The sequence below is a fragment of the Sturnira hondurensis genome, unplaced genomic scaffold, assembly GCF_014824575.4.
Source record: "Sturnira hondurensis isolate 20B ecotype Veracruz unplaced genomic scaffold, ASM1482457v3 Scaffold0022908, whole genome shotgun sequence".
Lineage (NCBI taxonomy): Eukaryota > Metazoa > Chordata > Mammalia > Chiroptera > Phyllostomidae > Sturnira > Sturnira hondurensis.
Window position 1 is genome coordinate 3877499 of NW_028095539.1, and position 14840 is coordinate 3892338.

At 44.8% G+C, this 14840-nt stretch overlaps 1 protein-coding gene across 2 annotated transcripts in view; it reads left to right on the forward strand.

Annotated features, from left to right (window-relative positions):
* Positions 1–919: 919 nt before the first annotated feature.
* STXBP1 (syntaxin binding protein 1) overlaps positions 920–14840 on the forward strand; it is a 62761-nt gene continuing 48840 nt past the window's right edge. The window contains exon 1 of one of the 2 annotated variants that reach the window (XM_037036698.1): positions 920–1139. In XM_037036698.1, the coding sequence (XP_036892593.1) occupies positions 1103–1139 (37 nt within the window). In that variant the 5' untranslated portion in view covers positions 920–1102. The remainder of the gene's footprint in view (positions 1140–14840) is intronic. The other variant, XM_037036699.1, reaches the window with a different exon arrangement.

The following is a 14840-nucleotide window of genomic DNA, read 5'->3' on the forward strand; positions in this document are numbered from 1 at the left end:
CCCATCAACAAAGAAATTCCTGCAAAAACTGACAAGGATAAGGGGCTGTGAAAGTAAATGACAGAGTGCCTGACCAAGGGGTATGGGAGTGCTTTGATAAATGTGGACTCCAGGAAGGAGATACTGGAACCAACGTAGTCCCACAGCATGTTCTTATCACATTTGGGAGTTAAAAATTCTAGACTCTCAGTGCCCAAAGACTGGGATTTGAGTCTGCCTTGTACACAGCTGTAGCTCCAATGCCCAGAATAGCAGCGTACATGCAGCAGGGAGATACCAATAAGTACTTGCTACTAAATGATACACAGCCCAAGAGCAAGTCTAGCGCTCAGTTCTCTGGGCCTGTTTTTTTCATCCGAAAATGAAGATGGAAAACAATGCTCAGTTATTGTGAGAATTTAATGCGATGATTCATGTCAGGGGCTTAGCATGGAGCTTAACACCTAACAGGTGAATTTATGGATAGATACCCGGAGAGACAGAGATGGTGTCGATAAACCAACCGCACCTTACATTGTGGCTGTGCATATAACTAATAAAAGATCTAGCCTCCGAGTGCCCTCTATGGGAAGGGGAAGAATGAAAGGCTACCAAAAAGAGGAAAAACAGAACCTGCGGGATTGCAGGAAGATGGAGAGTGTGAGTAGCCTGTGGCCAGGGATTCAGTTGCGGAGGCAGCGCTGGGGACTTTAGGACCTCCCGCTCCAGGAGCGCGCGCTTGTCGGGGGCGCGCGGCGCGTGAGGTGAGGGGGAGGGCGCGGCTCTCGCTCCAGCCAGAGGCCGTCTCGCGCCCAGCCGCATCTCGGCGGGCGGGGCCGAGCCCTCGGGCCGTAGTGCGATTGGCGTAGGCGCGCGGGTGACGCTGACCGCTGGAGCGAGACCCCGCCCCCGGCTGGCCCCGCCCCCGCGCGCGCTCGCCTGCGGGTCGGCAGCCTCGCTCTGGCTCGCTCGGCGCCCCCGCGCGGAGTCCGAGCGTCATTCGGTCCCTAGAGCGGCTTTAGGGCGGCGGGCTGCAGCCAGCAGAGCGCGCCTACCCGGGGAGGCGGCGGTGTCCGCGGGCGTCGCGTGAGGAGGCTCGGAGCCCGAAAACTCGCGCAGCGCGATGGCACCCATTGGCCTCAAAGCCGTGGTCGGAGAGAGTAAGTGAAGTCGGGGTTCTCTCCGCAGGCAGGGACTGCGGCTGCCGGGGAGGAGCCCAGCGCCTACCTGCCCGCAGCGCCAGGGCCTCCGGGCTGGCTGCTCGCCCCGCCCGGCCGGGGGCTTGCAGCTGGGAGGGCTCCGTTATTCCGGCGCCGCCCTCCGAGGGAAGTCCCTCCGGCCTCCTGCGGCCGGCGTCCGCTTCCCTTCTTCCCTTGCTCTTCCTTTCCCGAATCCCACCCTCTTCCCCCTCCCGCCCCTCTGCGTCCCATCCCCTCTCCTTCTCCTAGTCTTCGCCTTTATCTCCATCCCTTCCCTTCATCTTCTCACCTCTCATGCTTCCACCCCCTTCTTCTCCCCATCTCCCCCTTCTTCACCCCCATTTCTCTCCTCTTCACTCCATCCCCCGCTCCATTTGTTTTACCTTCCTCTTCACCCCCGGCACCCCTTCCCTCCTCCTCCCCCTTCACCTGGCCTTTACCCTCTGCTGTTCTGTATCCTCCCCTCCCGCTCCCCGTCACCTTCTTCTGCACCTCATTCTTCACTCCATCACCTTCTCCCATTTCCTTTCTCCCCTTCTTTGCTTTCTTTATTCCCTAGGCCCCCTGATTCCACTCCTTTTTCCTTCTCCAGCCCCTCCCTTTTCCCCCACCCTCCTTCTTGAATCGTGATGAGCGAAATCCCGGCCTGGGCCCTCCTCCCCCTTCCTCCGCCCTCGCAGCAAGCCGGAGCCGCGGTCCCTGGCTGCAGAGACCCACCTGGGAGCGGCTCCGCGCACCAGCTCGGGCCGCTCCTGGCCGCTGGAGAGGAGCCAGATTTCCAAAGGCTTGGCTCTGCTGGGCTGAGGCCGCCTCTCTTCGCCTCCGGTTCCCGGGTCTTGGTTTCAAGGGCGGGGTCTTCCCAGGGTCCTGAACCCTCCTAAATCACACCCGTGACGAGGAACGCTGGAGCGCGCAGCGGGAGGAGCGGCCCTGCCCAGCACCGCAGTCTGCAGTCCCCCTGTTTGCGCGACTCAGCCCTGGCTCGCCTGAACGTCTCGGGCTGTTCGAGCCTCTGTTGCAGGGAGGAAATGGTTGTTTATGGGATGAAAGGCTCGACGTACATGGATTTTAAAAAATAGATCGTGGTGAGTGCCGCCTGCAGCGGAGTGAGGGCCGATGTTGGCAATAATATTTGGAAAACGGAGTCCTCAGTGCTAAGATTGGCGATGTGTAGACGGACTGTGCCTCTTCAGTATTGTGGCTACTTCTTCAGCAACAAAAAAGATGTGCAAGGATCACTGTGGGTTTTGATACTACCTCTTCTGGAATAAGGAGAAAATTACAACTGGGCTTTTCTCTAAAGGAGAGGGTAAGAAAGGAAATAGAATAAAAATGGTGGAAATTGGTTGCCTTCCCAATGATTTTTTCCTATTGTAGGAAATCCTACACATTCGCCTCTCTCTTTTTACTGTTTTTTTCTTTTCCATTCTTTTTGTTGATGTGTAGGAAATACACCCTAAGAAGAAGAAAATTTGTTATAAAAATGAATCCCAAACAGGCCAGTTTTTTTTTTTAAGTGCTCACTATAACACCTGCCTTCCCCATGCAGTAGAGGTTCTGAGTCACATACCTTCTATTCCCTAAGCAGAATCAAGGTATTTAGAGCTGGGAGAACCCGTAGGGATCCTATAATGTCAGCACCCTCATTTTAACCGAAGGGGGAGGGGAAAATGGAGGCCCAGAGCAGTTAAATGACTTGACAAAATTAGTGTTAATTAATTTTTAAAACCTGGCGTCTGTTTCCTTGCAACATTAGTAAAAAAGAACAAAAACAAAACTTTCTTTATTTTAAATATACCGTTTACTTCCAATGCCCTTTTTAAAGGGTTAGGAAATATGAAATGTGAATGTTACATTCTTTCAAATGTTTTGAATAAGATGATTTTTAAAGCAAAATCTGTAAGTGTTAGAGAAATCAAGTTTCTGCATTCTTGCCACTTGCCAGGACCTTGTTCGCGCAGGTGGCTCCTTAGTCCACCCCTCCCCTCACTTTTTTAAGAAACAAGCATAAAGGTAAAAATAAATCAATGTATAACATGGCCACATTTTCATTTCTGAAATAAAGTAACACCACTTTTTATGAAAATAAAACCAAACCAGTTTTACATAAAATTGGGGAATGTGTGAATAGTGTTCTATTCCTTTAACAATTGAGTTAGGTATACATTTTGGGGGGAAAAAAGACTGCAATCTTTTGCCAATAACACAGGTTAATTCTGGCTCCTAATTTTGGCTGGGATTTCTAGCTTTGCTTTTCTCCTTCAAAAATAAGAACGCACCCATTTCAATGTTACCCTCAAGTCTGGTCTTCCCAGTGTAAATGAACACCCAGTAGTCATTTTTTGTCATATTTCCTCATTCATTTTATTCCTAGCACTTAAAATTATTATCTGAAATGCTCTTTTTCAAGATCATTCGTGTGTTTGGTTGCTTTGTATGTATTTGATTGTTTCGTCCGCTGGAATGTGGCTTCCACTACAGCAGGGTCTCTCTCTGACTTGCTCACCCCTGTGTTACGTGTCAAGTTCGGTGGCTGGCTCATAGTCGGCAGTCAGTGAATACTTAGTGAATGAATGAAAGAAGGATATGAGGGAGAGCAAAATAAATGTAGTTTTGGCTTCTTGGCACATCTGAGTTGAATTTTAGAATGGCAGCAGGTACAGGCACAACAAAAGCAGAGGAAATGGGTCAGCGTTAGTTGTTCCCTGGACAAGTGTTTATTCTGAGCCTGTTAGGAATTATGGAGGAATACAGAGGGACCAAAATATGGGGCATTCTCATGTTGTAGGATGGACTCAGACCATCCCGAGTTCTGAGACACTTGCCCTGTCCCAAATTTTTCCTGTCCCTTCCCAACTCACTTAGGGCATTGCACAGTTCTCAGGGTATGCAGTTCTCCTGTTGGTCTTCCCAGCCAGACCAGCAGTTCCTGCAGGAAGGGGCCTCGTCTTGGGCTTACGTCTAGTTGTAGTGTCGTGCATTCGTGCTTGGTGCTCCGCAGACATGGAATGAGTGACTTAAGCTGATGTGTAGCAGTTCAGAGAGTGGGCTCTGGAAATAGACTACCTGGGGTGAAATTCTCATCTGCTATTAGCTGTGTGACTTTTAGAAGTAATGGAGCTTTTTATGCCTAAATTTCTTCCTCTATAAAATGTATAATAATACCACCTACATCGTGGGGTTCTATAGTATTAAATGAGGTGATGTGGGCATAGCATTTAGCCGGGTTCTTGGCATCCGGTAAATGCAGTAGATATCATGATGAGGAGATAGACAAGGAGGGTCGGTAAAAGTGGTAGAGGATGTTGAGAGGAGACAGACAACCTCCATCCTGTGGTGCCAGAGTTTTGGGGGAGAATCTCGGATGAACTTCTCGAAAGAGGTGCAAATGGACTGGAAAATGGAAGAGTGGACCTGAAGAACATGTGGGCTACGTGTAATCCGACCCAATTTCTGTTCCCAGTCCTATTAATCTATATACCTTGCCCCACCCCCCGTAAATGTTGTCTGCTGCTCTTTACAGAGAGATTGTAAGAGAAAGGACAATTTCATTTTTGTGGCATTATTAGACATTTTGTTTTAATTTATTTTTAGAGAGAGGGTAAGGGTGGGAGAAAGAGAGAGAGAAACATTGATAATTTGCCTCTCGTACGGGTCCCAACCTGGTGCTAAACCCACAACCCAGGCATGTGTTCTGACCGGGAATTGAACCAGTAACCCATCGCTTTGCGGGGTGACGCCCAACCAACTGAGCCACAGCAGCCAGGGCTTTTTATGGCATTTTTATATCTATTTTATATTAATAGAGGATGTTTCAATTATGTAAATCTATGTTGTGTAATCTAGAGGTCATTACTGTTCCCTGAAGTTTTGTCAGTGTGTTCCAAAGGTGCGAGGATTATAGTCTGTTGTTTGTTTTTCTTGTGCTTTCCTGTGGCTTCTCCTCGTATTCACATAGAAGGATCCCATTCTTTTGGAGAAGAATGTGATTTCCATTTGTACATTAAATAATACCTTTGCCAGGTGGGGCCATGATTCATAGGATGTGTCACAAATTGAGAGGACACCTTGACCGAAACAATATTCATTTCTTATCCTTTTTTCCCTTGGAAACAAGCTTATTGTGAATTATATTAAGTGCACATTGCATTTTTCCATATTTTTTATAGATTTTACTTATCTACTTTTAGAGAGAGGGGAAGGAAGAGAGAAAGAGAGGGAGAGAAACATCAATGTGTGATTGCCTCTCACACGCCCCCAAATGGGGACCCGGCCCACAACCCACACATGTGCCCTGACTGGGAATCAAACCGGTGACTGTTCGGTTCGCAGTCTGGTGCTCAATCCACTGAGCCACACCAGCCAGGGCAGTAAATTTGCTTTTAATGTTTTAGTTTCTTTGCTGTATTGCAATGTGAAAATCATAATTATTAGCTTCACAAATAAGGGAGCAACCCTGTGATCAGGAGAATTGTATGTAGTTTTGCAAGGTTGCAAGCTACAAAGTCAATTTACGAAAATCAGTTGCATTTTATATACAAACAATGAAAAATCAGAAACTGAAATTTGAAGTAGTGCCATTTACACTAGAACAAAACAACTGTGAAATACTTAGGTGTCCTTAGACCTGAAGGGATACGTTCTAGGTCTGTGTGCTGAACATGACAGGACACTGATAAAAGGAATTAAACAAAGCTTAAATAAATGAAGAGATATACCATATTCATGGATTGGAAGAATTTATGGTACATTTCTCTCTCTTTTTTTCAACATATATTTTCAGTTCACTTGGGTAGGAATTACCTAAGAATAGAATCGTTGGGTCATTTGGTAACTCAATATTTAATTTTTTGAGGACCTGCCAAACTGTTTGAAAGTGGCTGCACCATTGTTAAATATATTCCCACCAGCAGTGTATGAGGGTTCCAATTTCATAACATCCTCACCAACACTTGTTATTGTCTGTTTTTTGATTACAGCCAGCCTGGTGGGTCTGAAGTCATAGCCTCTTGTGGTCATGATTTGCATTTCCCTGGCGGCAAGTGATGCTGAGCATGTTTTCTTGTGCTTATTGGTCATTTGTGCACCTGTGTGGCAATGTCTGTGTAGATCTTTTGCCCATTTTTAAATTACATTGTTCAATTTTATCTTTTGAACCTACATATTTTCATTTGAAGTTATTATTTTTCCTCTACCTTTTAAAAGCAAAAGTGGAGACCCAGCCAATGTGGCTCAGTTGGTTGGAGAGTCGTGCCCCCTCCAAGCAAAAGGTCGAAGGTCCAGTTCGACGGGTCCCGTGCCTGGGCGGCAGACTTGGTCCCTGCTCCCGGGCGTGCAGGAGGCAACCTCTGGATGTCTCTCATATTGATGGTTCTCTCCCTCTTTTTCTCCCTGCCTTCGCCTGTCCCTAAAAATAAATGAATAAGATCATTTAAAAATTATTTAAAAGTGAAAGTGGAGAGCTTCAATGAGTAAGTACTTAAATCTGATCAGATTTTTGGTTTCTTTAATCTTCTATCTTTTTTCTGTGTGCTTTTGATAAAAACTACTTTTTCTTGTAATAATTGTGATTTCATGTCAATTCATTGACAATTCATGACATTCATTTATAGACAATTCATTTAAAAAAAATTTTTTTAAAGAATATATTTATTTATTTATCTTTAGAGGGAAAGGAGAGAGGGAGAGAAACATCAATGTATGGTTGCCTTTCATGTGTCCCCTGCTGGGAACTGGCCTGCAGGGAACTGGCCTGCAACCCAGGCATGTGCCCTGACTGGGAATCGAACCGTGATCCTCTGGTTCACAGGCCGGTGCTCAATCCACTGAGATACACCAGCCAGGGCTCATTTTAAAATTTAAAAATTGTTGTTAAATGGTCCCATTATGTTCTCATTCCCAGTTTATTAATTAAAATATTATTTTTTAAGATAGTTTTGTTCTTTATTTAATTTTATTTATTTTTAGAGAGAGGGAAAGGGAAGGAGAAAGAGTAGGAGAGAAACATCAATGTATGGTTGCCTCTCACGTGGCCCCTACTGGGGGCCTGGCCTGCAGCCCAGACGTGTGCCCCGACCTTTGCCATGAGGGCAGATGCCATGCAGTTCTTTTTTATGGCACTTTATTGTATTCTGCATTAGGTTGTAATTGTTACAAGTTTTCCTTTTTTGTTCAGTCATAAGATCATTGAAGGCAGAGACCGTGTCTTGTTCCTCATGATGTTCCCCAGAGCGCCTAGAACTGGCAATTCCAGGAGGCAGGTGGGCAAGAAATATCTCTGAAAATAAATTGCATGTACATAGTCTCTTCTCTTTAGGTCCCGACTCTTCCAGGTTCTCCCCAGATTTCTGAGCATTACACATTCACGAACCCAAGCTGTTATCCAGTCGGCAGACACTAGTCTGGTATGAAATACTGAAAACCCTCCTTGCTGGTTAGTAAATAATTGCTGCCCTGAGTCCCTTATCCCCTGATTTCTGGGCCCCTCTCCTGGGACCCCTGGATCTTCCCGTGACCCTGCAGCCAAAACGACAGTGGGCGGCACGGAACAAGCCCCGAGGGCGGTGCTCCCGTGTAGTCGTAGCATCCGTTTGGTGGGACGGCACCTGTGCTGTTAGTTGTAAGTTTGCCTGCCCACCCTTATTCTGGTTTCTCCCGTGATTCCTGTGAGGAGTGTTGCCGTCTTCCTCGAAAACCACATCTATGGTAGTTTTCTAAGAAACTAAGTAGTAATGTATCCCTAAATTCTAAAAAATAATCTTGGTGCAAGGCTTTGGAATCAGAAGACTCGAGTTTTAATTTGGGGACAAGTCAAAATGATACCTAACTGTTGTTTTGGACACGTCAGCTAAACTTAATTGTAAAATTAAGACAATGAATAATTGTATTTGGTTTGCAGGGTTGTTTGAAGCATTAGAGACAATGTGTATAAATTGATAATACATTGCTTTATGTGTAATAGAAGATTATTTTAAGTGGCGCCTATGATATTAATTCATGTGTTCTTCAGTGTTTTATCAATATGCCTTTTCAGTCATAGTAGCTGCAGTTAGAGCTTTTCGAAGTTCATAATCAATTTTCTTAATTTGTTTCCTAATTTCTATTTTATACATACTGTCATTTTTTATATTCCTGCTCCTTTTTAAACATGTTAGTATGACCCACGATGATATCGGACAGGAAAGGTAAAGCCCCAAATGTTTTTTAACTAGTGCTCAAACTAGTGTTTTGCTAACCAGAGCTCTATAGTATGTGTTGAAATTTGGTAGATGGAAATCTCCCTTTGGAATTCTTTTTTTCCCCCCCAAAATTATCTTGGCTCTTCTTAGCCTGTATCCATCCAGATGAATGCTGGAGCTTTTATAGGAGTTTCACTCAGTTGAGAGGCTAACTTAGAGAGGACTGGTGTTTTGGCAGACCGAGTCTCCTGTAAACCACAGAGGGCCTCTCTCTGCTCACCGAGGTCTTTTCGTGGCTTCCACGCGAGTCCTGCTGACTTCTCGTGAGACTCACTCCTAGAGCGTTTGCGATGAGCCCTGTGCCGGGTACAAGTTCTGGCCCCCAGAGAGCTTATCGTCTAACGGTTAGTGCAATGATTAATTAGCCCCAGGTGCCCAAGTGTGGTGAGGCTTACAGAGGAGTGACACAGGGCACTGTGGTCACATGTGACAGGGAGGCTGGCCTCAGACTGGGGAGGTAAAGCTTCCCTGAGGAAGTGACATCCGAACTATTTGCTTCTAGCTCCAGGTCACCAAGGGTTTTGTTTTTAAAATCAGAAGTAACCACTTTTCCATTTCTTTTGAAATGATCCTATAGTTCTTTCTTCTTTAATCTAGTAATGTAATATAATTAATTCTAATATTGATCAATTATTACACTTTAAAAAAAATTTTAAAGACTTTCAGCCAAGTTGAAAGCGTAGGTGGAAACACTGTGCCTTCTCGCACAATCAAGTTTAAAGACAACAAAGTTTTAGTAACAAAAACGCAACCAAAACACAGAAAATTGAACTATACAGAAGTCCGACAACAACGAACCCTTCAGCCAGACCAGTAAGAGGGGCGGAGCCAGAGACCGGTGGAGAGGGGTGGGCAGGAAAGATCTCCCGACCCAGGCACTCAGGCATCCGCGGGCGGATCCCAGGTGTGGGGTAGCAATAGGCAGACCCAGTGAGAGCAAAAGGCAGCTGGCTGACTGCTGTCACACATTCGCACCCACACCAGTCAGGTGCAAAACCAGGAAAAGAGGTGAGCAGTGAAACGGACCACGCAGGCCCCAGCGGCTTGTGGGAAGCAGCAGAGGGGACCACCATTGCCCCTCTCTGACCCCACCCCCACATACAGCATCACAACCCAGTGACCTGGGTGGCCCCACCCTGGTGAACACCTAGGGTTCTGCCCCTCATAAGTAACAGGTGCAAACAGACCAAAACATTATGTCTCAAGAACTCAAAGCCCCAGAGCCTGTAATTCTAAGTGATCAAGAAATAGCCAACCTATCAAGATGCACAGTTCAAAATACTGGTGATCAGGATACTCGCAGAACTGGTTGATTTTAGTCACAAATTAGAGGGAAAAAATGAAGGCTAAACTAATTGAAATGAAGGGAAATGCACAGGAAACCAATAGTGATGGAAAGGAAACTGGGACTCAAATGAAGGGAGTGGACCAGAAGGAAGAAAAAAAAGACCAAACAGAAAAGTATGAAGAAACAAGAATTCAAAAAAATGATGAGAGGCTTAGGAACCTTCAGGACATCTTTAAATGTCCAAACATCCGAATTATAGGGGTACCAGAAGGGGAAGAGGAAGTGTGACAAGTGGAAAACTTATTTGAACAAATTATAAAGGAGAACTTCCCCAGTCTGGCAAAGGAAATAGACTTCCAGGAAATCCAGGAAGCTCAGAGAGTCCCAAAGAAGTTGGACCCAAGAAGGAACACACCAAGGCACATCATAATTACATTACCCAAGATTAAAATGAAGGGGAGAATCCTAGAAGGAGCAAGAGATAAGGGAACAGTCACCTACAAAGGAGTTCTCATCAGACTGTCAGCGGATTTCTCAAAAGAGACCTTCCAGGTAAGAAGGGGCTGGAAATAAGTATTCCAAGTCATGAAATCCAAAGACCTACATCCAAGATTGCTCTATCCAGCAAAACTTTCATTTAGAATGGAAGGGCAGATAAAGTGCTTCTTAGATAAGATCAAATTCAAGGAGTTCATCATCACCAAGCCCTTATTATATGAAATGTTAAAGGGACTTATCTAAGAAAAAGGAGTTTAAAAATATGAACAGTGAAAGGACAGCAAACTCACAGTTATTAACAACCACACCTACAACAAAAGCAGACCAAGAGGACAGCTAGATCAGGAGTGGAACCATAGAAATGGAGATCACATGGAGGGTTAGCAACAGGGGAGTGGGAGGAGGAGAAGGGGGGAGAAAGTACAGAAAATAGCGTAGATGGTGGGTAGACAATAGATAGGGGAGGGCAAGAATAGTAGGGGAAATATAGAATCTAAAGAACTTGAGACACATGGACATAAGCTTAAGGGAGGGGAATGAAGCGTAAATAGGACAACTGTAATGGCATAATCAATAAATTATAATTTAAAAAAATTTTAGGCAGAGGAAGAGAGGGAGAGAAACAACGTGTGGGTGCCTCTTGTATCCCCCAAACCGGGGAGCTGGCCTGCAACCCAGGCATGTACCCTGACTGGGAATCGAACCAGCGACCCTTGGGTTCACAGGCCAGTGCTCAAGCTGCAGAGCCACACCAGCTGGGGCTCATTAAACTTTTAAAATAAACTTCACTTGATAGTCATGCATTATCTTCCTTCAGATACCTGCATGTTTGTTTCCTTAATTCCTTCAGGTCCCTTGTCAAATGCCACCTCACCAATAGTCTTCTCTGAGGGCTTTGTATAAAATGGAAACTTTCCCTGATTTTCCCCAGTTTTCTATCCCACTTGCTATGCCAATTGTCAAATTTGACGTTTCATTCTTACAGGTTTATTGTTTGATTATTTCAGAAGAACAGCACTGGTACATAGTGGGTACTCACTAAATATTCTGAATGAATAATTGAACTCTGTATTATACATAATAGTCCTTTCTCTCTTCTAAATCAGAACTTTTTTAGGCCTTCAGCATCAGAACTTTTCCCTCCTGAAATGGACTGGAAAGTTCCTCATCTTTTTTTTTTAAGATTTTATTTATTTATCTTTAGAGAGGAAGGGAAGGAGAGAAGGAGAGAAATATCAATGTATGGTTGCCTCTCGTGAGTCCCCTGCTGGGAACTGGCCTGCAACCCAGGCATGTGCCCTGACTGGGAATGGAACCGTGATCGTGTGGGTCGCAGGCCCACCCTCAATCCACTGAGCTACACCAGCCAGGGCATGGGAAGTTCCTTATCTTTTTATATGCTCCAGAATCAATCAGCTAACGTGGATATTCCCTTTCTTGAATGTTAGAAATGATTTATCCATAAAACTACTTGATTCGTTGCTTTTTAGGGGGAAGAGGTTAAATATTTGACAGCCTTTTAAATTTATTTGATTCCTATTTATTTATTTAGGCTTTCTGAATCTGCTTTGCTTGAGTGAGTTTTGGCAATTTGTATTTTCTTATAAAGTAGGCCTTTTAACTTGAAAGCTTCACATTTATTGAGTAACTTAAATTTGTAGAACTTTTCAAAGATATTCCGCACTGGTAGTTATGATCTTCTTTCTCATTCTACCCTGTTTGTGTTATTATTTCGAAGGAAATATTTGCTGGAGACTTGTCCATTTTAATTGTCTTTTTTAAAAATCAGTTTCTTCCATCCATGTTGTGGGCGTGTGCTCTTAATTTAATTTTTTGAATGCTTGGTTAATTATTTTTCTTCTAATAAAAGCACCTAAGGCTGAGTACAAGCCTTACTTAGTTGAATCCCATAGGTTTTATTCCTCCCCATAGTTTTTTTTTTTAATTTTTATTTATTTATTTATCTTTAGAGAGGAAGGAGAGAGGGAGAGAAACATCAATGTATGGTTGCCTTTCGTGCATCCCCTGCTGGGAGTTGGCCTGCAGGGAACCGGCCTGCAACCCAGGCATGTGCCCTGACTGGGAATCGAACCTCGATCCTCTGGTCGCAGGCCTGTGCTCAATCCACAGAGCTACACCAGCCAGGGCCCCATAGTTTTTAATATGCAATATTCTTCCATTTATTTCTAAATATAATCTTTCCTTATTTTTTTAAATATTTTATTTATTTATCTTTTTAGAGGGGAAGGGAAGGAGAGAGGAAAGAAACATCAATGTATGGTTGCTTCTCATGCATCCCCTGCAGGGAACTGGCCCCTGCCGGAAACTGGCCTGCAACCTAAGCATGTGCCCTGACTGGGAATCGAACCGCGATCTTCTGGTTCGCAGGCCCGCGCTCAATCCACTGAGTAATCTTTCCTTATTTTGAATTGAACGTAATGCTTGTGGGTGATAAGTAGTTTAAATGGGGCAAGGCTTCCGTGAGAGGTGGTTTGGGACTCAGGTATCAGCCACGTGTTAACCATCAGATGTAAGAGGGCATTAATCTGCCACGGGACCCGAAGGGCCGTGGAACGGGCACTGAAAGGTGTTCCCTCTGGGTTGTTTTTGGCACGCAGCACCTCGTAAGCAAACAGGTATTTGGCAGTTAATGAAGTGTCTTTTCTTTAGTGGAGTAGCCAGGCCAAATTTTATTGTTGTCGCTGGCAACTCAGCAGCCATAAATTCTGAGCCCCAGTCCCGCGGTTGCCTGGATGGGAAGCGCTTGGAGAGTCCCCAGCTGGGTCCTCTTATGTGATCGCCTGGCTCAGGGCCGTCGCTCAAGCTAGAGTTAGGGTGAGGTATCTAAGACTTCCTTTTATTTATTTACTTTAAATTTTAATCTTTTAAAATTAAAAATTCTTTAAAATTACAGATTACATTTAATATTTTTATATTAGTTTCAGGTGTACAGCTGAGCAGTCAAACAGCCATACCCTTTACGAAGTATTTCCCCTGGTGGTCCCTGTACCCACTGGCACCACCCACAGTTACCACAGTGTTACTGACTGTATTTCCTGTGCGGGACTTCACATCCCCGTGACTGTTTCGCAACCACCAATCACCCAGTCCCCCAACCCCCCTCCCCTCTGCCAACCATCAGTCTGTTCCCTGTATCTATGGGTCTGTTTCTGTTTTGTTCGTTCGTTTATATTGTTCTTTAGGTTCCACATATAAACGAAATCATATGGTATGTGTCTTTCTCCGACTGACTTATTTCATTTAGTGTGATACCCTTTCGGTCTGTCCATGCTGTTGCAAATGGTAAGATTTCATTCTTTTTTTATGGATGTTTACTATTCATATATTTTTTTTCTTCTTGAAGAAGACTGTAACATTTCTTGCAATACTGGTTTGATGGCGATGTACTCCTTTAGCTTTTTGTTGTCTGGGAAGCTCTGTGTCTGTCCTTCGATTCTAAATGGTAGCTTTGCTGGGTAGAGTAATGTAGGTTGAATACTTCTTGCCTGTCCCTTCTGGCCTGCAAAGTTTCTTTTGAGAAATCAGCTGACAGTCTTATGGGGGCTTGCTTGTAGGTAACTGACTGCGTTGTTGGTATTGGAAAAAGTTCTGGGTTAGAAGTCAGCATCGAGCCAACAGTCCCAGGTTTGTTTTTTGCTTATTGATTTTAGAGGAAGGGAGGGAGAGAGAGAGGGAGAGAAACACCAATCGGTTGCCTCTTTCACATGCCCTGACTGCAGGCCAAACCTGCAGCGCAGGTGTGTGCCCTGGTTGAGAATTGAACCCTCGACTTTTCGGTTTACAGGACGACACTCTAACCGACCGAGCCGCAGTGGCCAGGGCTAACAGTTCCAGTTCTAATGCTTAGTGGCTGGGTGACCTGGGTGTGTTACTTAACCTCTTTTTAAATTGGGGAGTCTAACCTCAGCATTACAGAATTCTTTTAAGGCTCGCATTAAAACACTGCTGGGAAAACAGGAGTCACTACAAAGCAGTTCTATTATTTTATAGATAAAATTACAGAGCTTAGCATACCTGCTCACGGTTATTGAATAAATCATTGCAAGAATCGAGGAAATGAGTCATTTATACCTTTGCTAGGCGTATAACCTAATAGTGGCTAGACAACAGACAGCGGTTGCCTACGCCGATACCCTTTGGGAAGGTTCGCATTGGTTAAAATGCAGTAATTTATTCTGATGTCCACTGATCTGATCTTAGTGTATGTCTCTGGGGCTCTGAGGCAAGAAGAACTCTGACAGCTCGGGTCGCAAGCGCTCGCAGGGCAAACTCCCAGTGTCCCTCTTCCATTTTGTGCAGGACACTGCTGTCACACTTTAAATGTCTACCAGTTCTGTCCCAGAGCCGACCTTGCAGGAAGTGGGTGAGATATTAAGTATTTATCACACCAAGAGAGCCTGTTCTTGCAGGAAAAATTAAAGATGGAGAAAAGTAGAGGGGAAAAAGCATTTTTTAAAAGATTATTTATTTACTTTTAGGTGGAGGGGAAGGGAGGGAGGAAGAGAAACCTCAATGTGTGAGATATACATTGACTGGCTGCCTGTCGCATGCCCCCAACTGGGGACCTGGCACGCAACCCGGGCATGTGCCCTGACTAGGAATCGAACCGGCGGCCCT